At 42.3% G+C, this 13,477-nt stretch overlaps 1 protein-coding gene across 1 annotated transcript in view; it reads left to right on the top strand.

Annotated features, from left to right (window-relative positions):
- Window positions 1-13,477, top strand: part of SWAP70 (switching B cell complex subunit SWAP70) — a 38,847-nt gene continuing 25,370 nt past the window's right edge. Inside the window, exons 1-2 of the mRNA XM_065838596.2 lie at window positions 1-171; window positions 7,999-8,139. Coding sequence (XP_065694668.1) covers window positions 73-171; window positions 7,999-8,139 — 240 coding nt within the window. The 5' untranslated portion in view covers window positions 1-72. The remainder of the gene's footprint in view (window positions 172-7,998; window positions 8,140-13,477) is intronic.

The following is a 13,477-nucleotide window of genomic DNA, read 5'->3' as shown; positions in this document are numbered from 1 at the left end:
CACGGCGGTGGCGGGGCCGGGCGAGGAGCAGGCAGAGCGGCCGCGGGAGCGGCGGCAGGCGGCGGGCCGGCCATGGTGGGCCTCAAGGAGGAGCTGCTCAAGTCCATCTGGCACGCCTTCACCGCTCTCGACCTCGACCGCAGCGGGAAGGTCTCCAAGTCCCAGCTCAAGGCAAGCGGGGCGGCCCGGCCGGGGGCAGCGAGGAGAGAGGGGTGGCGGGCACAGGGACGTGGTGTGGGCCGGGGCTCCGTGTGGGAGCGAGAGTTGGCCGGGTTAGCCGCCGTGGGCAGGGGTGCGGGACACGGGCCCAGGGGGTGCCGGGCCTGGGGCCTGTCTGAGGTAGCCACGCTCAGGGCTGGCTGAGGGGACACGAGCACTTGTTTCCAAAGCCCGTTCGGGGGTCATAAATGACATTTTCTCCGTTGAGGCTGTTGTTGGGCACGTGGCGTTCTCAGTCGCTGTGGCTCCTGGTCACCTCCGACCCATGGAAAGCTTGTGCGACTGGATCCTTGTGCTCGAGGGGGCTGATTTTCATTCTGCCCAAGCAAGCACATTGTCCTCCCCAAGATGTCAGGGCACAAACCCTTGTTGTGCTCCTGGTCCGCTTTCAAACGCATGTCCTTGGTACCCTTTCTGGCCAAAACTTTTTGTGGGGTAGCCACGAGGTCCTATCTATAGAGGTTGGCTGCGTCCAAGTGAAATTCATAGCTTGCCAAGGGGAGAGTGAGGTTTCACAGTGCTCTCTTATTTGGATATAAACAGGAGAATTCGTCAAGAGACTCCAACTGTGCTATTCTTTCCTTAGCTTATACACTGAAGCAATGTTTGTGCTTTTAAAAGAGCTCTCAGGCAGCTCACTGAATCCGATCCCATCTTGGCCTTGCTTTATGGGACCATTTTGGCTTGGGAATAACGCAGAAATCTGGCTAAATAAATATTTTGAATAAGAACGCAATACCTGTTGACACTGGAGACCGTGTGTCCTTGTACTTGGAGCTGGAGTTGTGACCACAACAATTAGCTGAAGTTTGTGCCCTTTGTGGGTTTAACTTGGAGAACCAGGGTGGCAGTCCCGCAGGCAGGATCTGCAGGCGTGGTTGGCAGATAATGGGCTTTGTTTTGGGCTTTATGTAATAAGCATGCACCAAACGCAATGTGCTGCAAGCAGCCTCTTCCTCTTCTCCTTTTCTTTGTGTGGGGCCATTGGGCTCTTGAAGTACAGTCCAGCTTGTCCAGAAGTGACTGCGTGGCAGGAGTCAGGCAGGAGGCTCTTTTACAGGTGACGACATGGAAGTGTTTGCTGTGTTGCAGGACTAACTGAAGTAGGTTGCAGAGAGGCATTTTTTTATTGTCCTGCTTTTTAAAGGAGCCCTGTTTTCCTGTCACACTGCCACACCTTGTGTGTGCTGCCACAATTTGTGTTCTCAGTGCACTCACCTGGGTGGTGTGTCTGCAGCACCTGTCATCGTGCCAGTCGGTGGAGAACCTGTCATGGTCACACAGAGGCTGGGGTGATTTAAATGGCTGAAGAAGCAGGCAGGATGCTGGTGGGCTTGTACGGCTTACTGTGACAGAGGTGCTGTCACTCCTCTGAGATCATTGACTGACCTAGGTGGATTAAAGCAGCAGTTGTATTTCCAAACTGAAGTACAATTACCTGTCTTGTCATGCTCTGCTGTCTTATTAGAGCCCCATGCCTGCAAATGCTTGTGTTTAAAAAGCTAAAAAAATAGAAAGACGAGAAATTAAATCTATCCCCTCATTACATATCAAACATCTCTCTAAACAGTTTTGACGTTTCATTATCTCTGTGAGAGAGAAGGGATGAAAAAAAGTGGGTCTTTGTGGCTCTGTGCACTTCTGTCTGTGATACAAAGGCTCCTGAGGGAACCGTCAAGTGCGGGATCTGGAAATGCAGAAACAAGTCTGAAATGAGGCTGCTGTCTTCTCCTGTGGCCACCAAGAGTTGGTTTTCAGGAAACACAGGAAGGGGTAAGGAGTGTTCTTCTCTAGGCTTTTTGTGGCAAATGATGAATGTGGTGTCAAACTGATAGTACTTCTGGGGAGAAAAGGTGCGTGTTATGGCAGCAGCCCCACATCCCTGCAGCAGATGGGTAGGCAGGACAGCAAAACAGGCGTTCCTGGCTGATTGATTTAGGGCTGTGTTGCACTAAGAAGGTATTTCACAATAAAGTATTTCTCATCCATGTTACAGTGAGGAAGATACAGCACCCCTGTCAAATGGAGAGATGAGGTTTGGAGATAAACATGTTAGAGGTCTGTGACGTTAGAAAAATATGTTTAACAATTTACTGAAACTTCTGCTATAAAAATAAAAAACCCTGTTTGTTTTCTGAGAACAACATGCAGTGGTGTAACCTGCTGAACTCTTCCCTCCTCAATAAGAAATGTTACTGACAATGGATCTTTGAGTTGTATTGCCATCATGTTGCACAGGTCTTAAGCATAACATGTTGGTTGTTAAAGAGAGTGATTTCTGTTTTCTCTACATAGAAATGATCTTTGAGCCTTCCATAAAAATAAATAATTGCCATTAAATACTATGAGAAGAATAAATGTGTGTTATGTAGCTGAGCCCCTACTGTGAGGGGTTTGCATCACACATTTGTTTTTAATATATCTAGAGCAAAGTGATGGAGGTGAGTGAATTTGGTCTGTTTTGTAGGCTGGAGAAGCAGCAAATGCTTGGAGGGAAAACTGGGACTTGCTTGGAATAGTAAGGATTGTATGGGCTGTCTTTTATCCATTTGTATCTTTTGTATATGGTCTGAGCTGCTGAGAGGAGACAGTCAAATCAGTCCTCTGTGTAATTCTGAATATTATCTTCTTCCAATATGCACTGATTTTTTTTTTTTTTGTTGGTCTAATCAGTATTCTTCAGAAGTTCTACTGTTAGGGTGGTTGCAGATATTTTTTCTTCCTACATCAGCAGAAACATTTGTGTATTCTGTTCTTAAATTACACTTTTAAATAGGGACACAATCATTATTTTGTCCATGTGTTTCAGCACTTTCAAACACTGATACAGTAAGGCTGAAGTGTGAGTTCTGTGTATGCAGTTACAGCTGCTGTTGTGATTTGAGCACAAGCTACATGCAAATACTTTCTTACAGTCCGCAATTTTTAAATGGTCTTATTTTAAAAGTTTCTATAATGAGCCAAGACTCAATCTGCTTTTTGTCTGGATCTTGAAACACTGTCATTTTTTAAATGTAGTTATACTTAACAGCCAGCAAAGCTCCTTGTAGCATGTGTGTATAATTCGACCTTGGAAAGAATACATACAAATTAGTTTTTACTCTCTCTCTGGAAGCTCTTCCTTACATTGCTTTGTGACTTGTCTCTGCTTAGGCAATGGGGTTATGTGGCTGTTCTTGTTTTGTTTTGCCTGCTATTAATACATCATGGTGGATTTCCAAAGTCATGGATTCCTCGTGTGGTATCTGCAGAATGTGGCTGGTGAACACCTTGTGAAAATACAGCCTTATCTGGGCCTGTAATATGTGAGTGACCCAAATTACCGTTCAGACTTAGAAAATTTAAACCAGTCTTTAATCTTATCTGGGATGTTATAGGGTTATTACACCTCTTATCTTTGTTTTGCCCTTTTGCTAAATGAGAAGTTGGTGGCCGGTGGGAAGAGGAAGAATGGTGTAATCAGGGGCAGGAGGGATGGTCGGAACAGAGAGGAAGGCCTTGAACAATGTAGCAGGGCGCTGGAAAGGTTGAGAGCCTGTGACGAGTGGGCAGGACCCCGGCCGGACAATTGGCTTTGTACAACATTGCGGGATGGTAGGAAATTAGTCACTGTGACTCACTTTGAGAGAGTTGTACTCTGACGTGATTAACGGGCTCAGAAGCGTTCGTATTCGGGTGGCTATGAAGAATCGTGCCTGTAAGGTGCGAGGTGAGGGAGACCCCTCTTCCAGAGGAGCTGGCAAACCAAAGTAGCTTCTAGACTGAAATGACAGGGCCATGCGACTGTGTTTGAGGGGAGCAGCTGTCAGTGGATCAACAGCCTGTTTAACCTTTGTCCTTCGGGTTTTGTCAACTCGTTTCAAGGAGGATGTAGACAAAAGGTGCAGTAGATGGAGAATGATGTCTGGGAGCACTTGCCAAGGTCTGGGAGCCTCAGGGTAGAAGGGCAAGTGGACAGGTGCAGGCACCAGTGATTGGGGATCAAAGGTGACCTGCTGGTAATGAAGGCAGGAGGAAGGGTGAGGTTGTTGAAGATGGTCACAAAGGCTTCTGTGAGTGCCCAAGGGAGAAGGGAACAAGTGAAGTAATAGAGAGGTGATGTGAGTGAAGGGCACTAGTGTTAGGAACCTGAAATGGTGGAGGCCGGGCTTCTCCAGCTGGGAAGAATGTTGCTCACTAACACTGGTGTTAAATAATGAGACTCTGAATGGAGCACTTGCTACCTGAGTGGGTATGGAAGCTGGAACTTGGTGATGCTGTGACGTAAGAATCTGTATGCTTAAGATGTAGTTGGGTTGAAAAGACCTTGTGCCTGTGACAAGGGGCATATGCGATGCTGGTTTCCACACTGGTCAAAAAAGGAAAAGAGAAAGTAGTTGTGAGTAGCCTTATTTTGGCTGGGTAGCTGCTGACATGGATGTCAGGGAGAGATGAGCCAAGAATGTCTTGGAATGAATTCACACAAAATCACTGAATGGAACTGTCGGGATCTGCGAGGCCAACGTTTTAACATCTTAAAAAGAGATGGGGGAGGGAGAAGAACCTCCCGAAAGATGGAAAAGAAAAAAGTACTGAAGAAACTGGCACTAGCCACTGTAGGATTAGTCTGCCCTGTTAATGCTCCTACTGTCATCTGGGCCAAATTTTTGTTGCTGAGCAATAAGTAGTCTAGCAGGTCTTCCTTTTCCCTTTAGAAACGCAGATCACTTTTAAATGGAACTACTCAGCTGGTAACAGTTCAACACGTGCTTAAAGTTTAGAAAGATCAACGTTTTGGAAAATGGGAGCTCAGAGGGGAGCAGCAGTGGCGGAGTCCAGCTGGGCTGGGGGTCTGCACTCCAGGTAAAGCAGCGTGAGAATGGCCATAAATAACGTAAACCCCAAGTCTGTAATGAGCTTTTGCGTTCAGCTTGCTTGTTTCATCTGGTTATTCATATTTAGAGCAGAACATGTTCATCATTCCCTGGGCAGCACTAGGTGTCTTTCTTTATTGAAAATGGAAGAATTGTACCCAGAGTGCACTGGTTTTGTGAGCCCTTTGCGGTCTGCTTGTACTGTCTCATGGACCGCAGTTTGGGGACCACCACTGTACCCCTTTGCTGCAGTGTGGACATGAGTCTCTAGTTTGGGATAGGAGTTAGCTCTGGCATGAAGGTGGATTGTTAATTGTGGCATCCAGAGCATAATAAGTGCAGAAAGAAAAAGCTGCCTAGCAACCCTGTGGGCAGGGGGGAATAATCCTTACTGGTGCAAAACTTCCCCATGGTTGATGGAACTTCTGCAAGGCAAGGCGATTTTTCATACCCCAATTAACCTAATAATCGACTGGATTTTTTTTTCTAATTGATCATTAAAATAGAGTATATCATGGTCCAGATAATGTGGTTTGAGAGAACAAAACGAGACCTCAGTGCAGAATTTTTCAGGCTTACCCTGCAGATGAAGAATTCAGCTGGCGCTTGGCTGTGTTAGAGAATGGCAGGCTTTGGCAGGCGCTGAGGAATTTCCTGAGTTATGAAAAGAGAGCACTGGGCACAGGAGATATTGCAGATAAGGCCGATCTTAGAAAATGCTTGAAAGTGGAATTTTTTCCTGGTAAATTGGTTGCTCGGTGTGGAAACCACCTAGATTTCTGACAGCTCAAGCACAGCAAGAAGGCCAAAAAAGAGAGAAGCACATAGAAAGGACAGGATGAGAATGTGTTTTATTGAGACTTTTAAAGTTATTTTGGTAATAAGCTCAAATCAGTCAGGCTTTTAGAATATTTTTATTAACTGGGTATTTTTTTTTAGTTTTAGTATTAGCAACTACAGTCTGGTTGGAAAACTGAGATCATCTTTATCTCTCAGAAATTCAAGAATCCCTCAGTCTTCTATAAATAACAGAAGCCTTAAATAGAAGGGGAAACACACATGATAGTACTTTTTTTCCTCTCTATGTAAATCACATGAACTCAAATACTTGGCTTGATGTGGCGGTTAAAAATAAGGATTGATTGAAGGGAAGTATACTGTTGATGGAGGGTAGTATGAAATGTAATAACTTCTAAATACTATTTTGCTACTTTGGGAAATACAGCTTTTGTGGTAAGATGGCTGATGCTGTTGTTATTTTGTTTTTAAACTTTGCATGTGGTTAAACCACCTTCAGTGGCTTAATGTTAGCATACGACAATGAAAATATGTATTTCTTGTGGAAATATGTGCTTTTCTAAAAGGAAGAGTAACTCTGGACGTATGTAGAGAGGAATTCTCCTCTGAACTGAGCTTGCATCCTGGGCTATCTTTGTAGGATTTGATGCTAACTAACACTTAGATTCTGCATGTCTCCTTATCATATGTGAGAAAAGTAAATGTACATTGGTGGGGTTTTTTTTGGGGGTGGGGAGGGACGCCCAGACATTTTAAGTGTGTGGCATGGGTTTGATTTCCTAGGCTTTGATGACTTCAGACTTTCACTTCTTGTTTTGCAGCTACCCTGTCTGAAACACTTCATGTCTACTTGCATATATAGACCCACTTATAAATGTACAGCACATTTTTTTATTGCCTTCTCTTTGCATTTTGTTTTTCAATTTTACGTAGCACAGTGAAAAAGTAAAACATATGCCAAAATTCAGTCTGTCCTGTCTAGTTGTTGATTTAAAAAAACAGAATACCACAAGCAGCCCGCCTTTCCAAAAGATGCGATCTGTTTTGCTTCTGCCTAATTTTCTTTTAGTTGTATTTTTTGCCTTTGGTTCTTAGTTACTTTTTTCAATGCAGACCATTTCTGGGTGTGTGAAGTTGAATCATGAACGCAGTTCCTATAGCCAGTACGTGGTCTTCAGAGGCTGAACTCTGCATGTGACTGTTCCACACCCAGTGGGCAGCCTGTTACAGGACTGAGCTGACTCGAGACAGTGTGAATAACAAAAGAGATGATGCTTTGCCTTTCTTAGGAAAGTGCTGGTGGCACAGGAGTGACTGCTGGCCAGGCTCTGCCTCCCACGTGTTGGTACCAAGGTGTTAGTTTGTGCCTGCAAAACAGCCTAAGCTGAAGAAGTTGAAATGCGCTGGCTACCAGTTAGTTTTCAATAATGCAGCACTTCCTTAAAACTAATCAACCATATAGCTGCTTCTTGAAGGTCATTTCTCAAGAACAGATGAGTGCTGGTGGGTGTTAAGCTCTTGACATAATTCATGCAAATAACTTTTTAAAATAAAAATTTGAGAAGCACACCTAACCCCTTCCCCTTTCTGTAACATGACTTTTTCTTTGCTAACTGAAACACAGGATCAATGCTGAGAAGCAATCCAAAAGCAAGCAGATAAGAAAAATCCATACTTCATGCTTTAATTTGAGTGGTCATTTCTTTAAAGTAAAGGTACACATTGAGTTGGTTTTTTTGTAACTCATTTTCACTAGATAGTAAATATTTATCGTTTCAAAGGCTAGGTGTTTGCAGCTGGTTTCTGTAGCTACCTGATTTCACTCTCTAAATATTACTTTGGTTTTCAAGTGCATGTGTATGTGTACAAAGGGTAGCTTCTGTAGCTGTGTTCACAGTTCCGTAGGAATGGACCTATCTCTGATCACATAGTTTCTGTAAATGTGCAGCTGTCTGAAGCAATTGGACCCTTGGAGTCAACTTTTTTAGTTACGCTTTGTTATTTCACAAAAATTTGCAGGGCAGAACTTGTGCTGATATGAAAGTGTCATTTTGCACATGGTTTTGCAAGTCAGAGGTCTGCTCTGGAGGGAAGGCAGCAGTGTCATTGGTTTCTCTTCTGCCCTTAGGTCCTTTCTCACAACTTGTGTACAGTGCTAAATGTTCCCCACGATCCGGTGGCCTTGGAAGAGCACTTCAGGGACGATGATGAAGGACCGGTTTCCAATCAGGGCTACATGCCTTATCTAAACAAATTCATCTTGGAAAAGGTAAGTTTTGAATTCTTGTGTTCTGTTTTGTCTTTATCAGGTCTTAGAGTGCTTTTACAGTAAACTTCTGCTTGCTGGCAGTGTGCTGGCATGAAAGTGCTGCTGGGAGTGTGCCTGTGTGGGGTCGTGGTGGGGCAGGCACTCTGGAGAGTTTGTGCCTCAAAATGGAAAGGCACACTGTTCTCTACTTCTTTTTTCTCTCCCTGGTTTCTATTTCCTGTTGCATCTGGTCATTTTCTAACCTGTGTTCATATTGATAAAGCATCTTAGCTTGAATTTATTTGAAAGTGTCTTGGAGCTATAGAGTGTCCCATTTTATACTACGGCTATGACAGAATATTGTCATAGACTCCTTTGCAAGCAGGAAGGGCAAAAATGTCTTTAATGTCTATTCATAAGGTATTTTAATAAGTAGATCCCTTCCTAATAATTACAGTGGGTGACATTAGGGAGTGTTGTTTTGTCTTGCAAGTTCTTTCCTTTTGTGCCTGAGCACTCTTCAGTCTTCTGTTGTGCCTTGTTTTGGGGAGAGCTCTGGAAAGCCAGCAGGGTTTGCCTAATTTCTCTCCATCTTGTTCTGAGATAGGTAGAGCTGGGCTCTGGACATTGTGTGTTTGAGATTTAGGTTGAAATTTTTAAAAATAGACTATCTTCCTGCCTTTTTTTTTCCTGGCAACTTCTGTTGAGAAACTTGTCTAGATGGTAAGAACCAGCCCACGTGGTGGTAGAAACGTATCAGCTTCAATACCGCTGACTTCTCATACACTTGGGGGCTGACCCCAGAAACCCTCAAACTTTGCTGTTGTGGCTGCAGAGATACATAGATGTTTCCTTTCTTTTATAATGTTAAGAAGTCCTGAGCTGACATGCTGCTGAAAAGTCCAGTGTGGCATTTGCATTTGCAGATTATGCACACTCCTTAGCCCTGATTTTTGCTGCTTCTTTAATCTGCATTTAATACTGGTGGAATATGTGATTATATATAATGTCGTCTGGCAGCTTTGAAGCAGGACAAGCTTCCTATATTTAGCTAAGACTTACCAGGCTCTCTCTGCCTCTCTAGTCTGTGTTTCTGTCATACCCAGTAGCAGAGCCCTGTTCTGTGTGTGGGAGCTGTTGGCTGTTAAAACACATAAAGGTACCCACTCAATGTTTTGGCTGTTTGGAGAATCTTGCTTTGTGCCTAAGAAGTTTGTGATCTCATTTCCACTTCATGTTGGCTGTCTGAGCTACTGTAAGATTCAATGGAGACCAAGCAGTTTGTATACAAATTTTGGGGAAAAAGACCTTACTTTATTTTGACTGAAGGCTTACAGTAATTGAGTCTGAACCACAGTGTTTTTTGTTAATACCCTCTGTAGGCAGTAGCAAACCATTAAGTAGAAAAAGAAAAAGATAGAGATGGAAGGGATTTTCAAATATAACCATGCTTTATTGTTAAAGGGATGAATAGTTATGGAAATGAGGAGCAGTTGCATTTAAATAACACTTCAGTTTGAAAATTAAAGACCTGGCTATGTAAGCAAGCTCGTGTGAACTTCCAGTGCTTAGCTACTTTGGGGCACCGTCTTACCGCATGGTAAAAACAAAGGACAAGCTACTTCGCTTCTCATGAAAGGGAAGGCCATGACTGCATGTAATTTCTTGTGTTTTATTCATCTGGCTTCTGATAATTGCCTGATATATACCTATAGCATCTTAAAAGACGGAAGTGTTAAGAAACAGGATTAAATTACCTGTAACTTCATGTTATTTTATCCTGACTAGATGCTTGTAAACAGTTTAGATAAGTACTATTAAAAATTAGTGAAGTTCTTTAGACAGAAGGCTATCTTTGTGGACTGGAAAAAACTTGATTGTGGCATCTCATCTTTTAGAGATGACTTGACATGAGTGCCAAAAGACAACATACAGAGAGGGATGAAGTCACTGGTTCATAGCATGTCTCCTTTGTTTAAAACAAACAAGCAAAGCAAACAAGAAACCCTTTCTTTTTTCATTCTTCCAAGGCGTGATCTGTTGTTTTAGATGGGGCGATTGTAGCGCAACTGTTATTAATTTATGCTAGTTAGCAGAACTACCAAAGAACAACTGGTGCTTTGTATCCCCAAATTCAGAGGAATTTATCTCAATTTTCAGTCACGTATCTTCTGGTGAATTAATTTATTTGAGCAAGAGCAGCCTGCTCAGGAGAGATATTTTTGACCTCAAGATATTTTGCTTTAAAACAGTAAAATATTTAAAGAATGAATCCTTAGATTTCTTTAAAACAGATATGTAACTGTGACTTACAGTTTTTTGAGAGGACTTTGTAAGCTTTCGAAATAACTTCTGTGGTACTGTTAAATGCAGTTGTAGCTTTTTATATTTGTCAGTGCTGGCTTACCCTGTGTTACTCTGCAATAAAAACCTCTTTATATAGAACCAAGGAGTAAATTATATTTTGCATATCAGTAGAAACTAAAGACCTAGAAAATGGTATGGGTTTTGCGGCATTTTTCTTTTTATGATTTTGTGAAACTTGTTAGAAAGGGAAGGTAGGTGACTATTATATCATATTTTTATCTTTATGAGCTTAAGCAGTTTTAAGGTTGGAGGGGTTGGTTCATTTGCATGTTTCATCATTTGGACAGATTCACAAATAAAAGTAATAGTTGCTGTAGAGCTAATATTGTGGAGTACTGTAGAAATTTCCAAATGAAATGACTTCAAATAATTTGGGCAAATTATGAAGTACAGTTAGAAGCCTATACTAGTACACAGGAAAAATCTTTTGGACAAGGAGTTGTTCATTAATTAAGCAACAGAACTGTGTGATATTCACACAGGTTGCAAGCAGGATGAGTATTCTGGCCAAACACAATTGAAATTCTGGCTTCTTAGCAGAGTGTCACAAATTTCTTATTTTAGTTTCACATCAGGATGATTTCGGTGTAGGATTCATAATAGAGTCTCACTGTAATTAAAGATGGTTTGGGAATCCTCTTTAAATTTCAGTTCCAGGACACTCTTTGACCCAGTCTGTGTTTATAAACGTGTGTTTTGTTCATGTCATGTAAGAGCAATGTGTGAATTTGTTTAGGACTTGTGTTTAGACATCAGTACATCCTGTTTGAAAAGTTTCTTCTTTTACAATTTCTTAATTAAGGTATAAGTACTTTTGCAAATAAGTTCAAAAATAACTTTAGAAATTGTTCAAATATTTTTAAGTTTTGAAATGATGCTTAGAAGTGATCTCTCAAATTCTGAGAGATTATTAACTCAGAGTAATTATTATCTAGCCACCTACAGTGGAGTGTTGGCTACATCTCCACCTACAGTGGAGTGTTGCCAGTTAAGGAAGCCAAAGTGAGCACAGCCAAGTATTTTGTAGAATTGAGTTAGCTCTAAAGCAGTTTGGGTTTAGTTGTGGGATTTTCAGCTTCCTTCTCCTCCCTCACCATGCAAAGTGGCTGTAGAATTTGTAATTTTAGGACTGTATACATTTTAGGACTGTATAAATGTACGTTTATACAGTCCTAAAATTACGTTCGGCCCTTTGAAGGCAACCGCGAGGCTGAAAATGAGTTTGTCACCCCTGGTGTAGAACATAGGTACCAGAAATAGTTGGCATTGCTACATGAAATTGATGAGTATAATTTTTATTCTTTATTAAAGAGGACTATTTCATTTCATTCTTGACTCACAATATCCCCAGAAAAACAATTTCATTTCATTTCATTTCATCCTTTATTTAACAGACAGCCTGATCATTTAGAAAAAAACCACAGATGCGTATCAGTGTTATTTTGGAGAGCTGGAACTTGTGTGCTGATCTGTTTATTGCTCCTGAATAATTCGTGAGCAGTGCCTCTGGTCCAGATGCTGCATGAGTCCCGTGAAGTCCATTTCAGAATCAAGTCTGGATTCTGCAAAAAGGAACTGTTGAGTTGGACCCCTGGCACAGCACGACCTAGTCTCTTGTGGCAAAATAGTCCTGAAACCTCCTGCTTGGCTGCTGCCTAATTCTGGTGGAAGTAACATGCTGGAGGCGACCTGGGTTTCGACACGAGTTTCTGAGGTGCACGTGGTCCAGCTGTGCTATGTGAGCAGAAACCACGCACTTAACCTTTGTAGCGCTTAGAGCACTTGCCAGGTGGTGGCTGTAGGAATGGAGATTTCCTGCTGCGTCGGTGTCTTCCTCGGGAGTAGCATAACCAGTAGGACATTTCCAAGGTGGAACTGCTCATCATTTGGGTGGATGAAGCTGTTTTAGAGAAGAAGTCAAGCTTTACTGGGCAGCTGGGGAGACAGACGGGAAAAAACGCAAGCGAAAGTAGCCAAGCATTGAGGTGCTGGCAAATTGCAGGAAGGAGAAGGAAACCTGGCTTCTAGCCCTTCTTCCAGAGGGTGTTCGTTAGCTCAGCTGATGTTTCATTTAAGACCCATGTTTCTTGTGTGAGTAACCAGGATGCTGAGCTTGTGGCTCAGCTTGTTATAACAAGCTATAGCTTGTAGCAACTATAGCTCCTACAGCTTCCACCTTCTTCAACGGACAGCTGTAGCCTGTAGCCGGCCTCTTGCATCGTCACTTGCATTGCTGGCCTGCTCTGCAAGCATGCAAAGTCTGTGGCTTTCTTTCATAGTCTCGCTTTTAGTCCTGTAAACTGTACTGTAAAGTGCTTCTTGGCATGAGGTTGGTTTCCTGCTTACTTCTGGTTTGGTTTTTGTTTTTTATTCTTTTTTCCTTCACCCACATCACTTCATCCACTTCCTTGGTCTATCGTTGACTTAGCCAGTGTGGCTCATCCTCCACTGTATTTGACCACTTACCAGACAGGATAGGAAATCATAGTTTGCAATGGTGTCCTTGGAGCACTTAAGATGCATGGTTTGGCCTATCATAAGGAAATGTCACTCAACATTACTGGTGTCGTTACCACAAGAGGTACAAGAACCTGTTTCTTAGACATGCTTGCCGAAATCTCAAGGGACTTACATTACAGTGCAAAACATGCCTTTATCAGTTACATGTTGGCAGAGAAATAACATTGCTAAGATGTAGGGAGATAAGTAGTTTTCATCTCTAACATAAGTGCGAGTTTAAAAATAATATAGGGGAAATGAAAGCTCTCACAGATGTAAATAATTCACAGATGGGTATGTACAGTTGCGAGGTATGATAAAGGATAATAATAACAACAAGAGGATTTTTTTAATCAATAAGGTGAAGATTTGCAATTCTGAGAAAAGGGAAAGATTTTTAGTGGATTAGTGTTTGAGAAAACATTACTACATGTTTATGAATATCCTACGAGGGTTATGTTTGAGTGTGGAAAAATTTATTAAAGGTGTTCCC

This window comes from Patagioenas fasciata, chromosome 5, assembly GCF_037038585.1.
Source record: "Patagioenas fasciata isolate bPatFas1 chromosome 5, bPatFas1.hap1, whole genome shotgun sequence".
Lineage (NCBI taxonomy): Eukaryota > Metazoa > Chordata > Aves > Columbiformes > Columbidae > Patagioenas > Patagioenas fasciata.
Note: the sequence above shows the minus strand (reverse complement) of the source record. Positions and strands in the feature narration are given on the sequence as shown.